This window comes from Felis catus, chromosome C2, assembly GCF_018350175.1.
Source record: "Felis catus isolate Fca126 chromosome C2, F.catus_Fca126_mat1.0, whole genome shotgun sequence".
NCBI classification, from domain to species: domain Eukaryota; kingdom Metazoa; phylum Chordata; class Mammalia; order Carnivora; family Felidae; genus Felis; species Felis catus.
In genome coordinates, this window is record NC_058376.1 from 127,588,363 (window position 1) to 127,602,114 (window position 13,752).

The following is a 13,752-nucleotide window of genomic DNA, read 5'->3' on the forward strand; positions in this document are numbered from 1 at the left end:
AAATTGGGAATAACAGGAGTACCTATCTTCTCTTCTGTGACACTGAGAAGATCCATGTCAGGGGCTTAGCACTGTGCCTGCCTCACATGTGGTAAGACCTCAGTCAGAGTCAGCGATTTTCTCAGTCTTGTCATGCACGTGCGTTCCCGCTCTAATCGTTTGTGGCCGGCATGGTTGAGCGCCATGGGACACAGCATATGACATCTCCTCAGAAGAGGTCTTGGCCCCAAGTCCTGAGCAGGGGCTACAGGCACAGGCACAAGCACAGGCACAAGCACAAGCCTCTTCACTGAACATGGGCACAAACACTGCCCTTCGCTCTCAAGCAGAGCAAATTCTCACCTTACTCACAGTTCCCCTTTACTGGCCAGCAGACAGTGTGCTCTTTGTGGGAACCGAGCGGCCCTCCATCTGTGCTCACCGAGCACCGTCAGGGCTTGGCGGTGCCCAGTGCTTCCCACCACCCACGGCCCACTCGCCCCCACCAAACCACCCACCTTCTGTGTACACCTGGCCCAGCAGAGCCAGCCTATACCAAGCTTCATCTCACTACACAGATGCCATGAAGGCCTCACTCCAGACGGCAACATCGAACATCTTTGTCCCCGTTTCCAAGGTGAACAGAACTCAGAGGTGACCCAGAGGAGATGCTCAAAAGGTCACCTTGGGTATCTCCTGCAAGTCTGAGCCCAGAGCCATGCGGAAGGCAGCACACTGCTATTACCACTGCCCTGACCTTCTCTCTACAGAAGGGGGCGGAACGACAGAGGGGCCTTTGTGTCCAGGCAGCCTCTGGCCCTCTGCCCTTTTGCCTCTGAGATAAGTCATTCATGTGACTTCAGAATTAGAGCACTCTTGACTGAGTGGGATGGAAGGTGGCCTCTGGCATAGGCTGGAGGGAATCCTGGCCCTTCCACAGGCTGATCTCAGACTGAAGCCTGCTCTTCCTCTGCAAAGTCATTCATGATCATTTATCCACTGGAGAGCCCAGCCTTTAAGCCCACAGCCAACCCCATATCATAAGAGTTCTCAGGTGTCTGGCTCCGACTGGGCACTTTCCAGCCAATTGTGTGCCAAGTTTCTCAGAAGACCAGACACACAGTTTCAAAATAAATCACTACAAAACGCTGGCATCCCAGTCTTATGCCACACGTAGTTCAGAGAGCATGGGCATACACAAACTGACTATGAGATCCACTTTTGTTCACTTTGCCCACCTTCCCACACAATTCAGGAGCCCCCTTGGCAGGCCTCACAAGCACCCCTCTTGCACACCTCCAGTTAGGGGGAGATTGCTAATTACTCAGGAGGCTTTTGGTCTCTGGACAATGTTTGTAATCCACCTTTACACTAAGTTGAAAGTGGCTTCCTTCTAAATCTTTGATGAGAGTCAAAGACACCTCGTGTCCCAGTCTTTGTCAAACACAAGTGAAGCCATGCTGATGTATGTGGGTCTTTGGTTCTGGTATCCTTGCCACATTCACATGTGTTACCAAACCAGGAAATCTGGAAGGTCACAGTTCTGGATTGAGAAAGTATTGGCTGCTACCAATTTTCCAATATGGCAACTGGAGGGTCAGGGAATGAAAGAGGGGGTGGAGCCAGGGACCGCCCCCCCCCCTCCCCCCGACACCTGTCATTATGGAGTTGAGGGTAGATTCCAAAGCTGGCTATCAGGGTCAATGGCCAGTAGCAAGGGGGTGGAGTGGGTTGATATGGGTTCCAGGGCTAACTGACAGTGGTGATCTTGAATGGCGACCGTAGAGACAGCACTGGACAGAGATCTAGGCGTGAGATACATCCCAGACTCCACCATGACATGTGGCCTTGGCCTTTTGGTGTCAGAATTGGATTAGGGTCTGATACTGAATACTATGGATGAAAGAGGGAACACTGGAGGAATCAGGAGGCCATCTGGAGACCACCTGTGAGGACGGTCTACATAAATGATACACAGATTTGTGATCACATTATGATGGGGTGGACACAGGGGGCGATGATGTTACAATTCAGCCAACAGAGAATGGATCTCCAGGAATATTTGCTCTAAAATTCCCATTTCCCCCACACTTTTATTCTGTTCTTATTTTGGATTAGGCAATTTAGATATGACCCTGACTCACCTCTTATCCTTATTCATAACAACCAAAACAATGACAATCATTTACGGAGCACTTCCCATATGTCTTTGAGTACTGAGGTATTTTACATTCATTATCAGAGTGGGTACAATAACAAACTATAGCTTCCTTTTATGAAAAAGAAACAGAGGTTCAGAGAGGTTAGATAATCTACCCAAGGCCATGCTGCAAGGGAAGGGTGGAGCCAAGAGTCAATCCTGGGCTACCTGATTCCAACAGCAGGACTCTTAACACTCAACTGTGATGGGTACCTACTGTATAAGGTCACGGAGAGGGTAAAATAAATCAGATTAGCATGTCAAAGAGCTCCCAGTCCAGTGGACAGAGGCAGTCCTATACCTGAATAGCTCTAACTGGTGTAGAATATTCAGAGTGTGCAAAGCAAGGCATCATCCTTCCTTCCTGGGGATGAGGTGAGGTGGTGGCAGAGGACAAAGGCTGCAGAGTCACCTATTTCTGATGGTCTTCCCCTCTGAGGCGGAGAACCGGAGCAGGGAAGATTTAAGAAACACGAGCTCTAGCTACTATTAAGCTCCAGCATGCATCCCAGACCAGCCCCACCTGGGACCGGAGCTTGCAAATTTGGCATTAGAGCCGTTGCTTGAAGACTGCCAAGGAGCATTCATGACACAACGGGGTCCTAGAACCATGGGGTGGACAGTTTCATTCCACATTTTCAAAAGAGAGAAGAGAACAGATTACATTTTACCTCAGTCACCTCCTCCTTCTGAAACTTCACAGTTAAACCGGTGCTTTGTGGGCCTCAAGCAAAGAGGGACAAGAACCGGCATGTGTCTCTAAGTATAAGTCAGGCCAAATGACATTGTTTCTTTTTCCAAATGTTTATGAGCCTACGGAGAAAAAGAGTATAGAGAGCATGCCTAGATTTCAACCGTGGTAACTGAAAGAAAGTACACAAATACTTGTGGACCAAAGGAGGAAACGTTAGCTAAGTGATAATGTCAGTGCTTAGGTTTCAGCTGCTTTGAAAATGGCATCAAAGTAGGGTGAGCGACTCTAACAACAGTCATAAGATGAAATCGCTTACTTTCACTGGGTGCTTCCTGTATGCCAAACAGCGTTCTAAATAGTATTATGACATGTAATACCCCTGATGACACAGTGAGGCAGACACCAATACTCTACCCATTTTATGGATGAGCAAATGAGGACACAGTGAAGCCCTGTCACTTGCCCCATATCACACAGCCGGCAAGCAGCAAAGAAGGACTTGAACTCAGGCACAGATTCCAGAGCCCACAGTCCTAACAATTATGCTAATACTTCTCATTTCAAAGATGACAAAAATCAGTATTCAAAATAATCTAGACTTGAAAGAGCACTATGCCTAACTAACTCCACAAGACAAAATTTCTCAAGTCACATTCGTCAGTGCAGAAAAGACCCAAATGGGTAGCATTTCCTGAAGGGACAAACAAAACCACTGGATGTTTAGTGGCCAAAAGTCTGGTAGGATCTAAGGCATGGGGACTGGAACCACAGTGAGCAATCAACAGTATCCCAGCCCCAGGAGGAGAAGATCCATCACTTTTCCACTGAACCGTGCTCTGGGGTGAGGGTCACATGTTTCATTCTGGCTACCACATCTTGAGAGTTTTATTGATAAATGTGAGAGATTCAGAAAAGGCCAGCTAGGATGGGGGAGTTCAGGAAATCACGTGTCTTGGGGAATAGATAATATAACAGGTGTTTAGCCTAAGGTAGGTGATTCAGGAAGGATGAGGAACTCATTCTTAAACACTACAACTGCTGGCCTGCAGAACATTGGTCCTCAATGGTGGACCAAGGGTGAGGGGAGGAGGAAGGCAGTACCCAACTCAGGGGCCAGAAGATTCCTCAGTGATGGATGATGGCTGCCCGGCAATGGAATAGAGCTGTCTCGCAAAACATATCAGCTGTCTGTCATCACAATATTCAGGGTTGCTGGAGAGAGAGGCTGACACTGAGGAAGAATTTGGGTGGCAGGACCTAGAAGGCTGCTCTGAATGTTAACCATCTGTAACTCCAAACGCCCTCATGATAAAATGCCTCAGCAGAAATGTAGCGTGTCCCTGGCTGTCAGCTTAAAACTTAGAGCTATCCAAAGCCTCCTAAGGGTTATACCCACTTGGGTCAACAACTGTGAAAGGAAATTGTAGATGATAGAAGTGTGGAAGTGTGTTTACACAGGCAGCGCTGACCCTTCCTGAAACAGCGGTGACATTTATAAATAGTTTTTAGCTTGCTGTCACAGTCCCTCAAATCTGCATCCAGGTGGATGAACCAGCCAAATCCAGGCACCCGGAGAAATGTCTTGCCCTAGGACTCTATGTCTTGTCTAGGAATCTATGACCCCTGCCCAGATTCCATCTCAAGGAAAACACAGTCTACCTCCCTCTAAAAAACACAAATTATATTTTTTACGTGCAACATGGATCATGTATCAGAGTAAAATCAAGCAGCCTTTTACCTACAGAATGGGATACACGCTGTATCCCTTACTAAAGCTCTGGTAAGCCGTGGGTAAAGGAACCCTCTTTCAATATGTTGCAACTCCTACATTCAAAGAGGTAAACACTTCTGAAGATCATCCTCATAGCAGGCATGTAGACAAGCGAGCAGTCCTCAATTCATGAAACTGGATCACTGACTCAGGTGGCTTGTTTGTGATCCTGTGGGGGGCTCCCTGCCCTGGCGGTCTGCTGTGGCAGCCCCAAAGACTTCCTTTTCGCCTATTTCCTGCCGAGTGGGGTGGAAGACCAGATAAGTAATAAGCCCATCACCCATTTATATTCTCTCCCCACCCAATCCTCCATCTGAGCTCAGGTGAATGTTCCCCACCATTCACTTTCCTTCTGCCTCAGTTTCTCTCTCAGCCCTCCCCGAGCCCACTCTAATCAGGCCACGCTCCTTGACCTCCACCCACTTCTGTTTCCCATCATGCCCACAGCCCTAGCTGATGCTGCGCTGGAGGACTCCACACTGCTTCAACCACCCCAGAGTGAGAAAGGTGTACACAACCAAGCCAGGACAGGTGGGGGTGTGCTGAGAACCAGTGAGACCTTCCCTTGAAACACAACCACTGACGCACACTCCCACATTCACTCTCATATCACACCCCACCCCTGCTCTTCCACAAACAGGTATTTGCAGTCTCTGTCTCTCTTTCTCCAGCCTGGTACACGGGACACTAATGGGGAGGAGCAGGCCCTGTGGTTTCGGCCTGCAGAAATTCACTCAGTGGCCTTTCTCCCCCAAGAGCCATAAAGCAGAGGACAGAGAAACTCAACCTAATTTTAAAGCAATGTTCTCAAAATTTAGAATGCTTCGGAATCACCTAGAGGGCTTGTTAAAACTAAGATCACTGCCTCCCCACCACCCAATCCACTGAGTTTCTCATCCAGTAGGTCTAGGGAGAGGTTGAGACTCTTAATCTCCAGCCAGTTCCTAGGTGATGTTGAGGCTCCTTGCCCAGGAACTGCATTTAAATACCACTTCTGGGGGGCTTCTGGGGGGCTCAGTCAGTTAAGTGTCTGACTTTAGTTCAGGTCATGATCCCATGATTTGTAGGTTCAAGCCCCAAGTTGGGCTCTGTGCTAACAGCTCAGAGCCTGGAGCCTGCTTCCAATTCTGTGTCTCCCTCTCTCTCTGCCCCTTTCCCACTTGTTCTCTCTCTCTCTCTCTCAAAAATGAATATTTAAATACCACTGCGGTAAAGAATAAACCATTACAGGTGATCTTGTGGAGTGTGGCCCAGCAGGACTCAAGATTGCTAGAATAAAGTTTATGAGCCTATGTCCTTACAGACTTTTCACAATGCCCTGAAGGCCATCATGCCTGGCTGCAGAGGACTGCCTTATTTTCCTGCCATCCCGATGCCCTTCCCACCCTCTGGTCCCTGGCACACTCCTCCAATCCACTCAGCCTGCCTGGAAAGACCAGGGTCTGGGAAATGCCACTTTTTGGCAGTCCAAGGAGCATAAACCCTGTGCCTTGGGGACCACACTGCTGCCCTGGGATGGTTGGGATGAAAGAGGGGGAGGCCCTTAAAGAATGAAAGCAGAAGCTTAAGGAAGAGAAACTGGAGTGTACAGAGATGGGTGAGGGAAGACTGGACTCCTATCCTTCCCTATAGGTCAATTCAAGAGTGGATTACTGCCATGGACATCTGCAGCGACCTCCTAAGAGCTACCAAATTTTAGCTCTCACCGCATGTGAGTTCATGGCATTGGAGGCAGACAGACCTGAGCTTCCATCCTGGGGCCTCAATGACATCGGTCATGTTATTCTCCCAAGCTCCTGCTGTGGGTTCCATCATGCCTGGTTCTGATGATGAGAAGTCCCTGCTCACATGGCTGTACTGGGCACCAAGGCACGCCCCTGGGAGCCACACCGAGAACCCCTGCTTCACCACTCACTTCCCAGTCTCTCCATGTGAGTCAGGAGGGAAGTCAGGGTGGTGTCCAGGGGACCCCAGAGGGTTTACGTGAGGGGACAGCAGAAGGACCCAGAGAACAAGACAATGATCTCTGAAGCCCCTTCTTCATTACATTTCTATGATCAAAACTGCAGAGGGAAACCCACTACATTTGAAGAAGAAATAAAGAAACACGATAGGCACTAGCTTGCCTCTGTGATCCATCAAAGTTTCTTCCATGTGGGTGACAGAAAAAGGGTTTGGTTTGGAAACAATTTGACAATAAATTTTATATAAAAAAATAAAATAAAACATAATTAGATGTTGAAAAAAATAAAAAATAAATAAAATTAAAAAAAAAAAGGAAAAAGGGTTTGGTGGTCAGAAGTGTAACAAGGTAGTTATTTTTACACCAGTCCTTCTGCATAGTTTTCCATAGACAGCAATTTTATAAGGCATAATTATCTATTTTTACCTGCCTCATAAATTCCTCCTTTCCATTTCATCCCCCAGTAAACTAGAAATTATTTAAAACCAAAGATGTGCATTTTGGTGCTTGGTTTCCCACTGCTGTGCACTTCCCCATGCGTTCCTGGCTGCTCCCCCTCTCTGCTGACTGTGTCACGCCTGCCATGCCATCAGACCCTCCTGTGAAACGAAGCATGTCTGACCCCGAGGACTCAATGGGCTCTGCTCCCTGAAGACTGAAGGCAGTCTTTTTGGCCATCACTCCTGCCCAGCTTCTCAGCCTCCTAAGAGCACCTGAAGTCTGGGATGCTCGGTCTGTACCTCCCTCCTTCTCCCACAGTACATCTGGTTCTGGTGGCCATAACCTCACTTGTTTTCATCAGCACCTTCAGGCCAAGTGGTCTGGGGCCACACAGTGGATTCTGCTGTGATGCCGAGAGACCGTGTCAACCTGGACCCTCCCTGGGAACGTCACTTTTATTTTTAGAACTCTATCATGCTGGAAGCTTCCATATCTGCTGTAATCTTCACACTTTCCAGGGATAGAACCAAAGCATGTTCTAACATCGACTGAGAGTTTACTATGAACCAGGCATTGTGCCAAAGACTATAAAACTATTTTGCTTAATCCTGGAAGAGGTGTGAGCACGATGAAGAAGGAAGAAGGGAAGTGGGTGTCCCCAGAGCAGCAACAGTAACATCATCACAGTCGGGCCCAGGGGTCCCCTTCCTTGGACTTCAGTCAGAGCTCACACCAGCCCCTGTGGCACTGCCTTGGGGTGCATCCAAATCCCTGCTGAGTCCACGAACCTTGTCAAGGACAATGCTGAACACACAGGGATGCCAGGGGACTCTCAAATGTCAAGGGGGTCCTAGGCTTACCCAGGAGATTAAAAAGAAAATGAAGAAATGCCCACACAAGGCTACAAAGGCTATCATACACTCTAAACATTTAGATTAATTTAGAATAAATTCCAGTCCCAGAAGACTAACCGGATTTATTAAAAATACACATTTTAATGCACTACAGGTATTTTAGCTTTGTAAAAGAACACATTTTAAATCATAAGGTTTTAAAAATATTTCAATATCGTCAGTGAATGAGTATGACTGATGACAGACTCTCCTTTAAAGATGATGGCAACAGGACATGCCTGAGGCCTTTCCAGACTTCGAGGCCTGGGCTCCTGGACACTCCCAACACTGACCCCTTTCCCCAACACCCACCTAGACCCTGCAGATGCCAACTGAGGGACAGAACTACCCCTTACCTGGGTCCTCACTGGGTCCCGGTGAGCGGTAATTGTTTCCTGATTGGATGGATGGAGAACCACACTTGTGAAAGTAAACCGGTACCTACACCCTCCCCACCCTGGCCTGTCCCAGGCTGGGCCCATGCCTGGCTGCCTTGCTCCACTTGAGGAACCAGTCAGGGTTCCCAAGGCTATAGTGCAAGGCCAAGCCTGGCCTCAACGGTTCCAGATATGCTCCTTGTATCTGAAAAATTATTTACTGTGGCGATGTGTGATGCCTTTTTAAGAGAACAGATGGCACCTCCAATTAGAATGCTTTAAAAGGAAACCCTAATGAGATTATAAAAGCCAACAAATTGACTTTCATACAGTACTTCCCTGGCACACAATAAATCAAATATATAATGAGGCTCAATAAAATAATAGGTTTATTTACACTTGTTTTGCCTAGTACTGTGTTGCAGCCCAGTCTGGCCTCCAGGTCCGTCACCAAGTGCTTGCTCCCATAGGCCAGGACCAGGGGCTGGATCATGCATCCTTGAGCTGCTCTGGGGCCTGACCACTACAGACAAGTGTGGCCTTGATTTGGCAATTTCTGGTCTGACCCTAGTGTTCTACACTGGGGGCATAAGAGCACAGAACCACATAAAAGAACGTGGTGACACATACAGGCAAGCCTAGCATTCATCCCCACTCTGGAGAAGGTGGGGAGATTGTGGTGGGGCCAAAGGGGGCAAGGAAGGTGTGCCTATCCCCAGAGCTAGCTGGACCAGAGATGGGACAGAAAAACCGGTGAGGTGTGATTTTAATGAGATGAACTCAGGACATGGGTAAGCAGAGTGAAGTGAGGATCTACAGTGTGCAGACTGAAAGCTTTGGGACATTGCTATTTATTCCTGGGATTGGTCCTATTCGTTCAAGCACATCACGTTAGGTGGTTGGAAGATAAGCCTTGAAAGGTGGACAGGGGAGGTGCTGTATAGCAAGGAGGACAGCCCCACATTGGCATTCTGAGCATCTGCTCTTTGGCCTACCATCCGTGTAGGTGACCTTATCCACGGGCTGGATGGATTTACAGGGTATGTCTCCTGAAGTGGGAAGCTTGAGGCCCAGATTTCTATTTGCATGAGTTGATCTGCAGAGGGAGCCTGGCCAGAGAGAAAGAGTTCATGGCAGAAGCAAACGGGAATGTTTTTAGGGGGAAGTGGTGAGACCCTGGGCATATGCTTTGGCACTCATGGAGAACAGTCCTTGGGATGAACACCCAGGCAGCACTGATTCAGCTTCTAAAGAAGTACATTAAATAATTCTTCACATGCTCATAGAGACCCACAGGGGAACCTCAGGAATCAGTAGAGACTATACCACCACAGGAAGACAAGGACTCCAGTCAGCAGAAATGGAATAATTTCTGTTCACGTCAAGCACTAGCAAGGGAGGTCTGGGGAAATTCAGTTTACAAGAGGATGAGCTTTTCCTCAGTTCAAATCTATAAGCATTGATCGACCTCAGGACCTTGATCTAGAAGATACTTTCATTTCTTTCCCCAGTAAAGATTACATACACTGCAAGGCCAGAATTAAGAAAGTCTTCTATACTGAGCTGAGTCATTTTTCCCGTCCATCAAACTGCAAGTATATATGAAACATTCCCTCTGTGCCCTTCTATCCTGGGGGTGGGAGGAAGGGATTTGGTTCAAAGAGGTAAAGGGAAGCCTAGGGAGTCAGGCAACAGCATCTAATGCAGAAAAAAGTAATATCATAACTAGAGGCTACCCTGGAACACTGACTTCCAAATACAATGAGAACACTGAAAACAAAAAACCATGCCTGTTTCAGGGCTACAACACACAGGAGAGTGGGAGCAAGTTCTCTAAAGCACTGTGTGGGGAGAGTAATGCTTGTCTCCCCAGGATTACAGGGGAGAATATTGGGACAAAATTCTCCCCTCTTCCACTCCCACCCAGGGGGTGGAGTTGCTGTTCATCCACTTTTGGCAAGATGACTGCCCTTCCCTCTACAACAGAGAATGGGAGAGCGGTGAAGCCCAAGCATTAGCCCCTCTGCCCATAGAATTTCTGCCTCAGAGATGCGTGCTGCAGCCCAGCCTCTGGTCTTATCATTTGGCAGGGGCACAGATGCTGCACCATACTGGGCACTGGAAGGGACACAGGTAGATGAATATCTGGTCCTGGCACACAAAGACCTTCCTTTGGTAACTGGGAAGGCAAACTACAAAATAAATGGGCAACTAATAAAATTATTAGACTTTGAGAGGAACCTGGTCACACAGATACAGGAACTGCAGTGAAGACAGAAAATATTCAGCTGTCAGGCCCAATGGGGTTTCTTGGAGGAGCTGACTAGGAATTATTGCAATAGCCTAGTGGATCTTGATTTTGCACTCAAGAACTCTTGAGGATGGGATTTTTAACATCTAGTGGAAAGAAGCTGCCTTGCTTTGACCAGAGGAAGACTCTCTCATTTGGGAGAAAGAGGTAAGAAAGAACATAATAATCTCAACCTTGTGCTATTAAGCAGAGGGGGTCTGCATGCCCAGCACAGGAGCTGTCCACTTCAGCACCACAGCCACCATTTCTGCTTTGTTCTTCTGTCTTAGTCTCCCCTGCCCCAGGCCTGCCACTTGCATTGTCAGGGAACCAAACTCAACAGCCCAGAGTTCTTACTAGACACTTACTAGTACATGCCACTTCTGGGGGGTCAAAATCCGCTCGGTAATAGCCGGTCCGGCAGGTACAGATGGGAGATGCCTCTGAAGGGGATCGGCTGTTGGAGGGGCAGTGGGAGCACCCCTCAGCTTCCTGGCTGGCCTTGAACATCCCGGCAGGGCAGGCTGGAATACAAAGAGATAATCTGAGAATTAATGGAAGAGTGGCATTCAGAGGCCCTTCTCTTCCTGTGGAAAATGAAAGATTCTGCCTCCCAGAAAAGGATATTGAGATACCTTGCACAAAGTGAGCATTTCAGATTGAGGAAACCCTTATTTAACACTTGCAATTCTTCGAACATCCTTAGTGAAATATACCTTCCTGGTACCAATGGCCTCTCTCACTTGAACAATATGAATAATGATTCTTCCCTTTCAGGTGTGTCAAGAGATTTAATTGAGAAAATGAATCTAATGTGTAGCTCATTGTCTGGGACATAAGTGCTTTATAAATGGTTATTCCCTCCCTCTTCCACCTGGTTAACAGCCAGGGCCTTACCCTGAACCACTCATTGAAAAAAAATCTCACCTGGTATCCTCAGATGGAAAGGGTTCCTGGTTTACAATGGACTGGACCCATGGTTCTTAAATGTCATGTTGCAACACACATGAGGGACCCTGTGAGCTGTGTTAACAAGCATTTGTTATGAATGATGGTAAAGAGCTGAAATTCATGAGTGGTTCTTTAAAAAGAAATTAAAGTGGTTTCAAGGTTACTGGCTTAACAACATCATTCTCCCTTAATTGCATTTTGAAATGCTTCAGGGGCTGTGGCAAAAAAAAAAAAAAAAAAGAAGAAGAAGGAGAAGGAGGAGGAGGAGGAGGAAGAGGAAGAGGAAGAGGAAGAGGAAGAGGAAGAGGAAGAGGAAGAGGAGGAGGAGAAGGAGAAGGAGGAGGAGGAGGAGGCTTTTCAGGCAGTGTACCAGGGAATATGTCACGTACTTGAGGTCATCTATCATGTACATTGCAGAGGAGAAGGTCTGGAATGCCTGGTACAGCCCAATGCCCACTAGAGATACCCTCAGATATGAGGCATTTTTTCTTAGTTCTCTCTGTGGTCAGCCTGTGAGAAGCCATGCCCCAAAAAGTCTGGCTCCAGGCCACCCCTCAGGCTTTCAAAAGGCCTCATCTACAGAGACTCTCTACTCCAGACATCTGGTCTCCTCCTTGTAGATTCCTCAAAAGACTGCTTCTGCCTGTCCTACTTCCCTTAGGCCCTTCCTCACCATCACAGCTCCCGACTCTCCTTGTCTCCAGGAAACCTGCTCTGAGTCATCCTCCTTTGAGACAGACTAAAACTTACTGCATGGTCAACTCATTTGACTTCCTCACTAATTCATTCAACAAACATTTACTGTGACTCTTCTGAGAATATGATCCAGGGAATTTAGAGAACAGAGCTTGCCCTCAAGGAGCTCTTGATCTAGTGTAGTCATACAATTATAATACAGTGTGATTGTCACTGCAACAGAAATACCATTATAATGGCTTCTGCTTACACAAAGCTCATCTTATCAAATATATTGTTCCCTCCGGAAAGTACAGAGTATTCTTTAATAATAGCAGTAGCCACCATCTGTTAAACATTCTTGTTAAGTGCCTTGCATGCATTACTCTATGGGGTTGCTATTATTATCTCCATTTTGCTAATGAGGAAATTGGGACACGGAGAGGTTAAAAAAGTTACCCAGAATTACACAGTGGGAGAAATGATAGTGATGATATACATATAAACTATCTGAAAAATACCCACAGCTTTTCTACTATGACAAGAAGGAAGGACTACTTCCTATGCTGGTAAAGTTTTTGCACTCCTTTGCTCTTTTGAAGTGAAGTACAGGGTTTCGTTATTCTGGAAATGCCCTGGGGCAGGAGTTCATCTCTGATGAGAGGTAATTTCTGAAATGGAATGCTCTGGAGTGGCATTACCCAAGAGTATTCTATGGAGTCCATGTTCTTTGGATTGTTAATACCTGTTACTTACAAAAGTCTTCTGTGGCCAGGTATTTTGAAAATGTACATTGAAAAAGTTAATCTCATTTTTTATTATAGAATTTCTAAGAACTTCCAAAAATGGAATACAGAATGCTGTTTTCTCAACAAGAAGCCCTATTTTGTAGAGCATCCCCTGAGATTCAAGTTCCATGGAACACACTAGCGTAAAAGTTGTTTAGATGATCCAGTAAGATTTCTGGTTGTAACCCATGTATAAATGGGCCATTTGACCACCACCCACCCCAGCACATTCAAAAGAAGCTTCTCAGGAGAAAGAAAAAAATTACATTTTTACTAAAGATTCAACAAATAAAATATCAGTGCTGCCCCTGAGTGGCAAACCCAAAGTATCCTACACTGTGGTTTACTAATCTATCTTTCCAAGTCCACTCAGTAAAGTCTCTCCCTTTCTTTCCTCTTCTTCCCTTGCTTCTTTCCACATCTCTTCCTTGTCTTCTCTGAGAAGTATTTGACCCTTTCCATTGTAAATCATCCAGTGTTGCTGGGCCATTCAGTTCTAGAGCTGAAGAACACAGAGAAATCCCAGGCCTGTGCTGCCCAAGCATAGCAGAAGCCCTTTCCCTGGAAACTGGGGGAGAGGAGAGTGGTGAACTGAATGTATTCATGGGTCGCCTGCTACACTGTAATCTTCTTAATGTATCAGTCCAGGAGGAACAAGGTGTTTTCACTTGCTTTCCAGCCTTTAAAAGCCTACTTGTTTTGCATTTAATAAGTTAAAAGCATAAACAAT

At 46.8% G+C, this 13,752-nt stretch overlaps 1 protein-coding gene across 2 annotated transcripts in view; it reads right to left on the minus strand.

The window, feature by feature from the left end:
- EPHB1 (EPH receptor B1) overlaps window positions 1-13,752 on the minus strand; it is a 430,079-nt gene that overhangs the window by 132,816 nt on the left and 283,511 nt on the right. For both annotated transcript variants that reach the window (XM_023260542.2, XM_006936394.5), the window contains exon 4: window positions 10,977-11,132. In XM_023260542.2, the coding sequence (XP_023116310.1) occupies window positions 10,977-11,132 (156 nt within the window). The remainder of the gene's footprint in view (window positions 1-10,976; window positions 11,133-13,752) is intronic.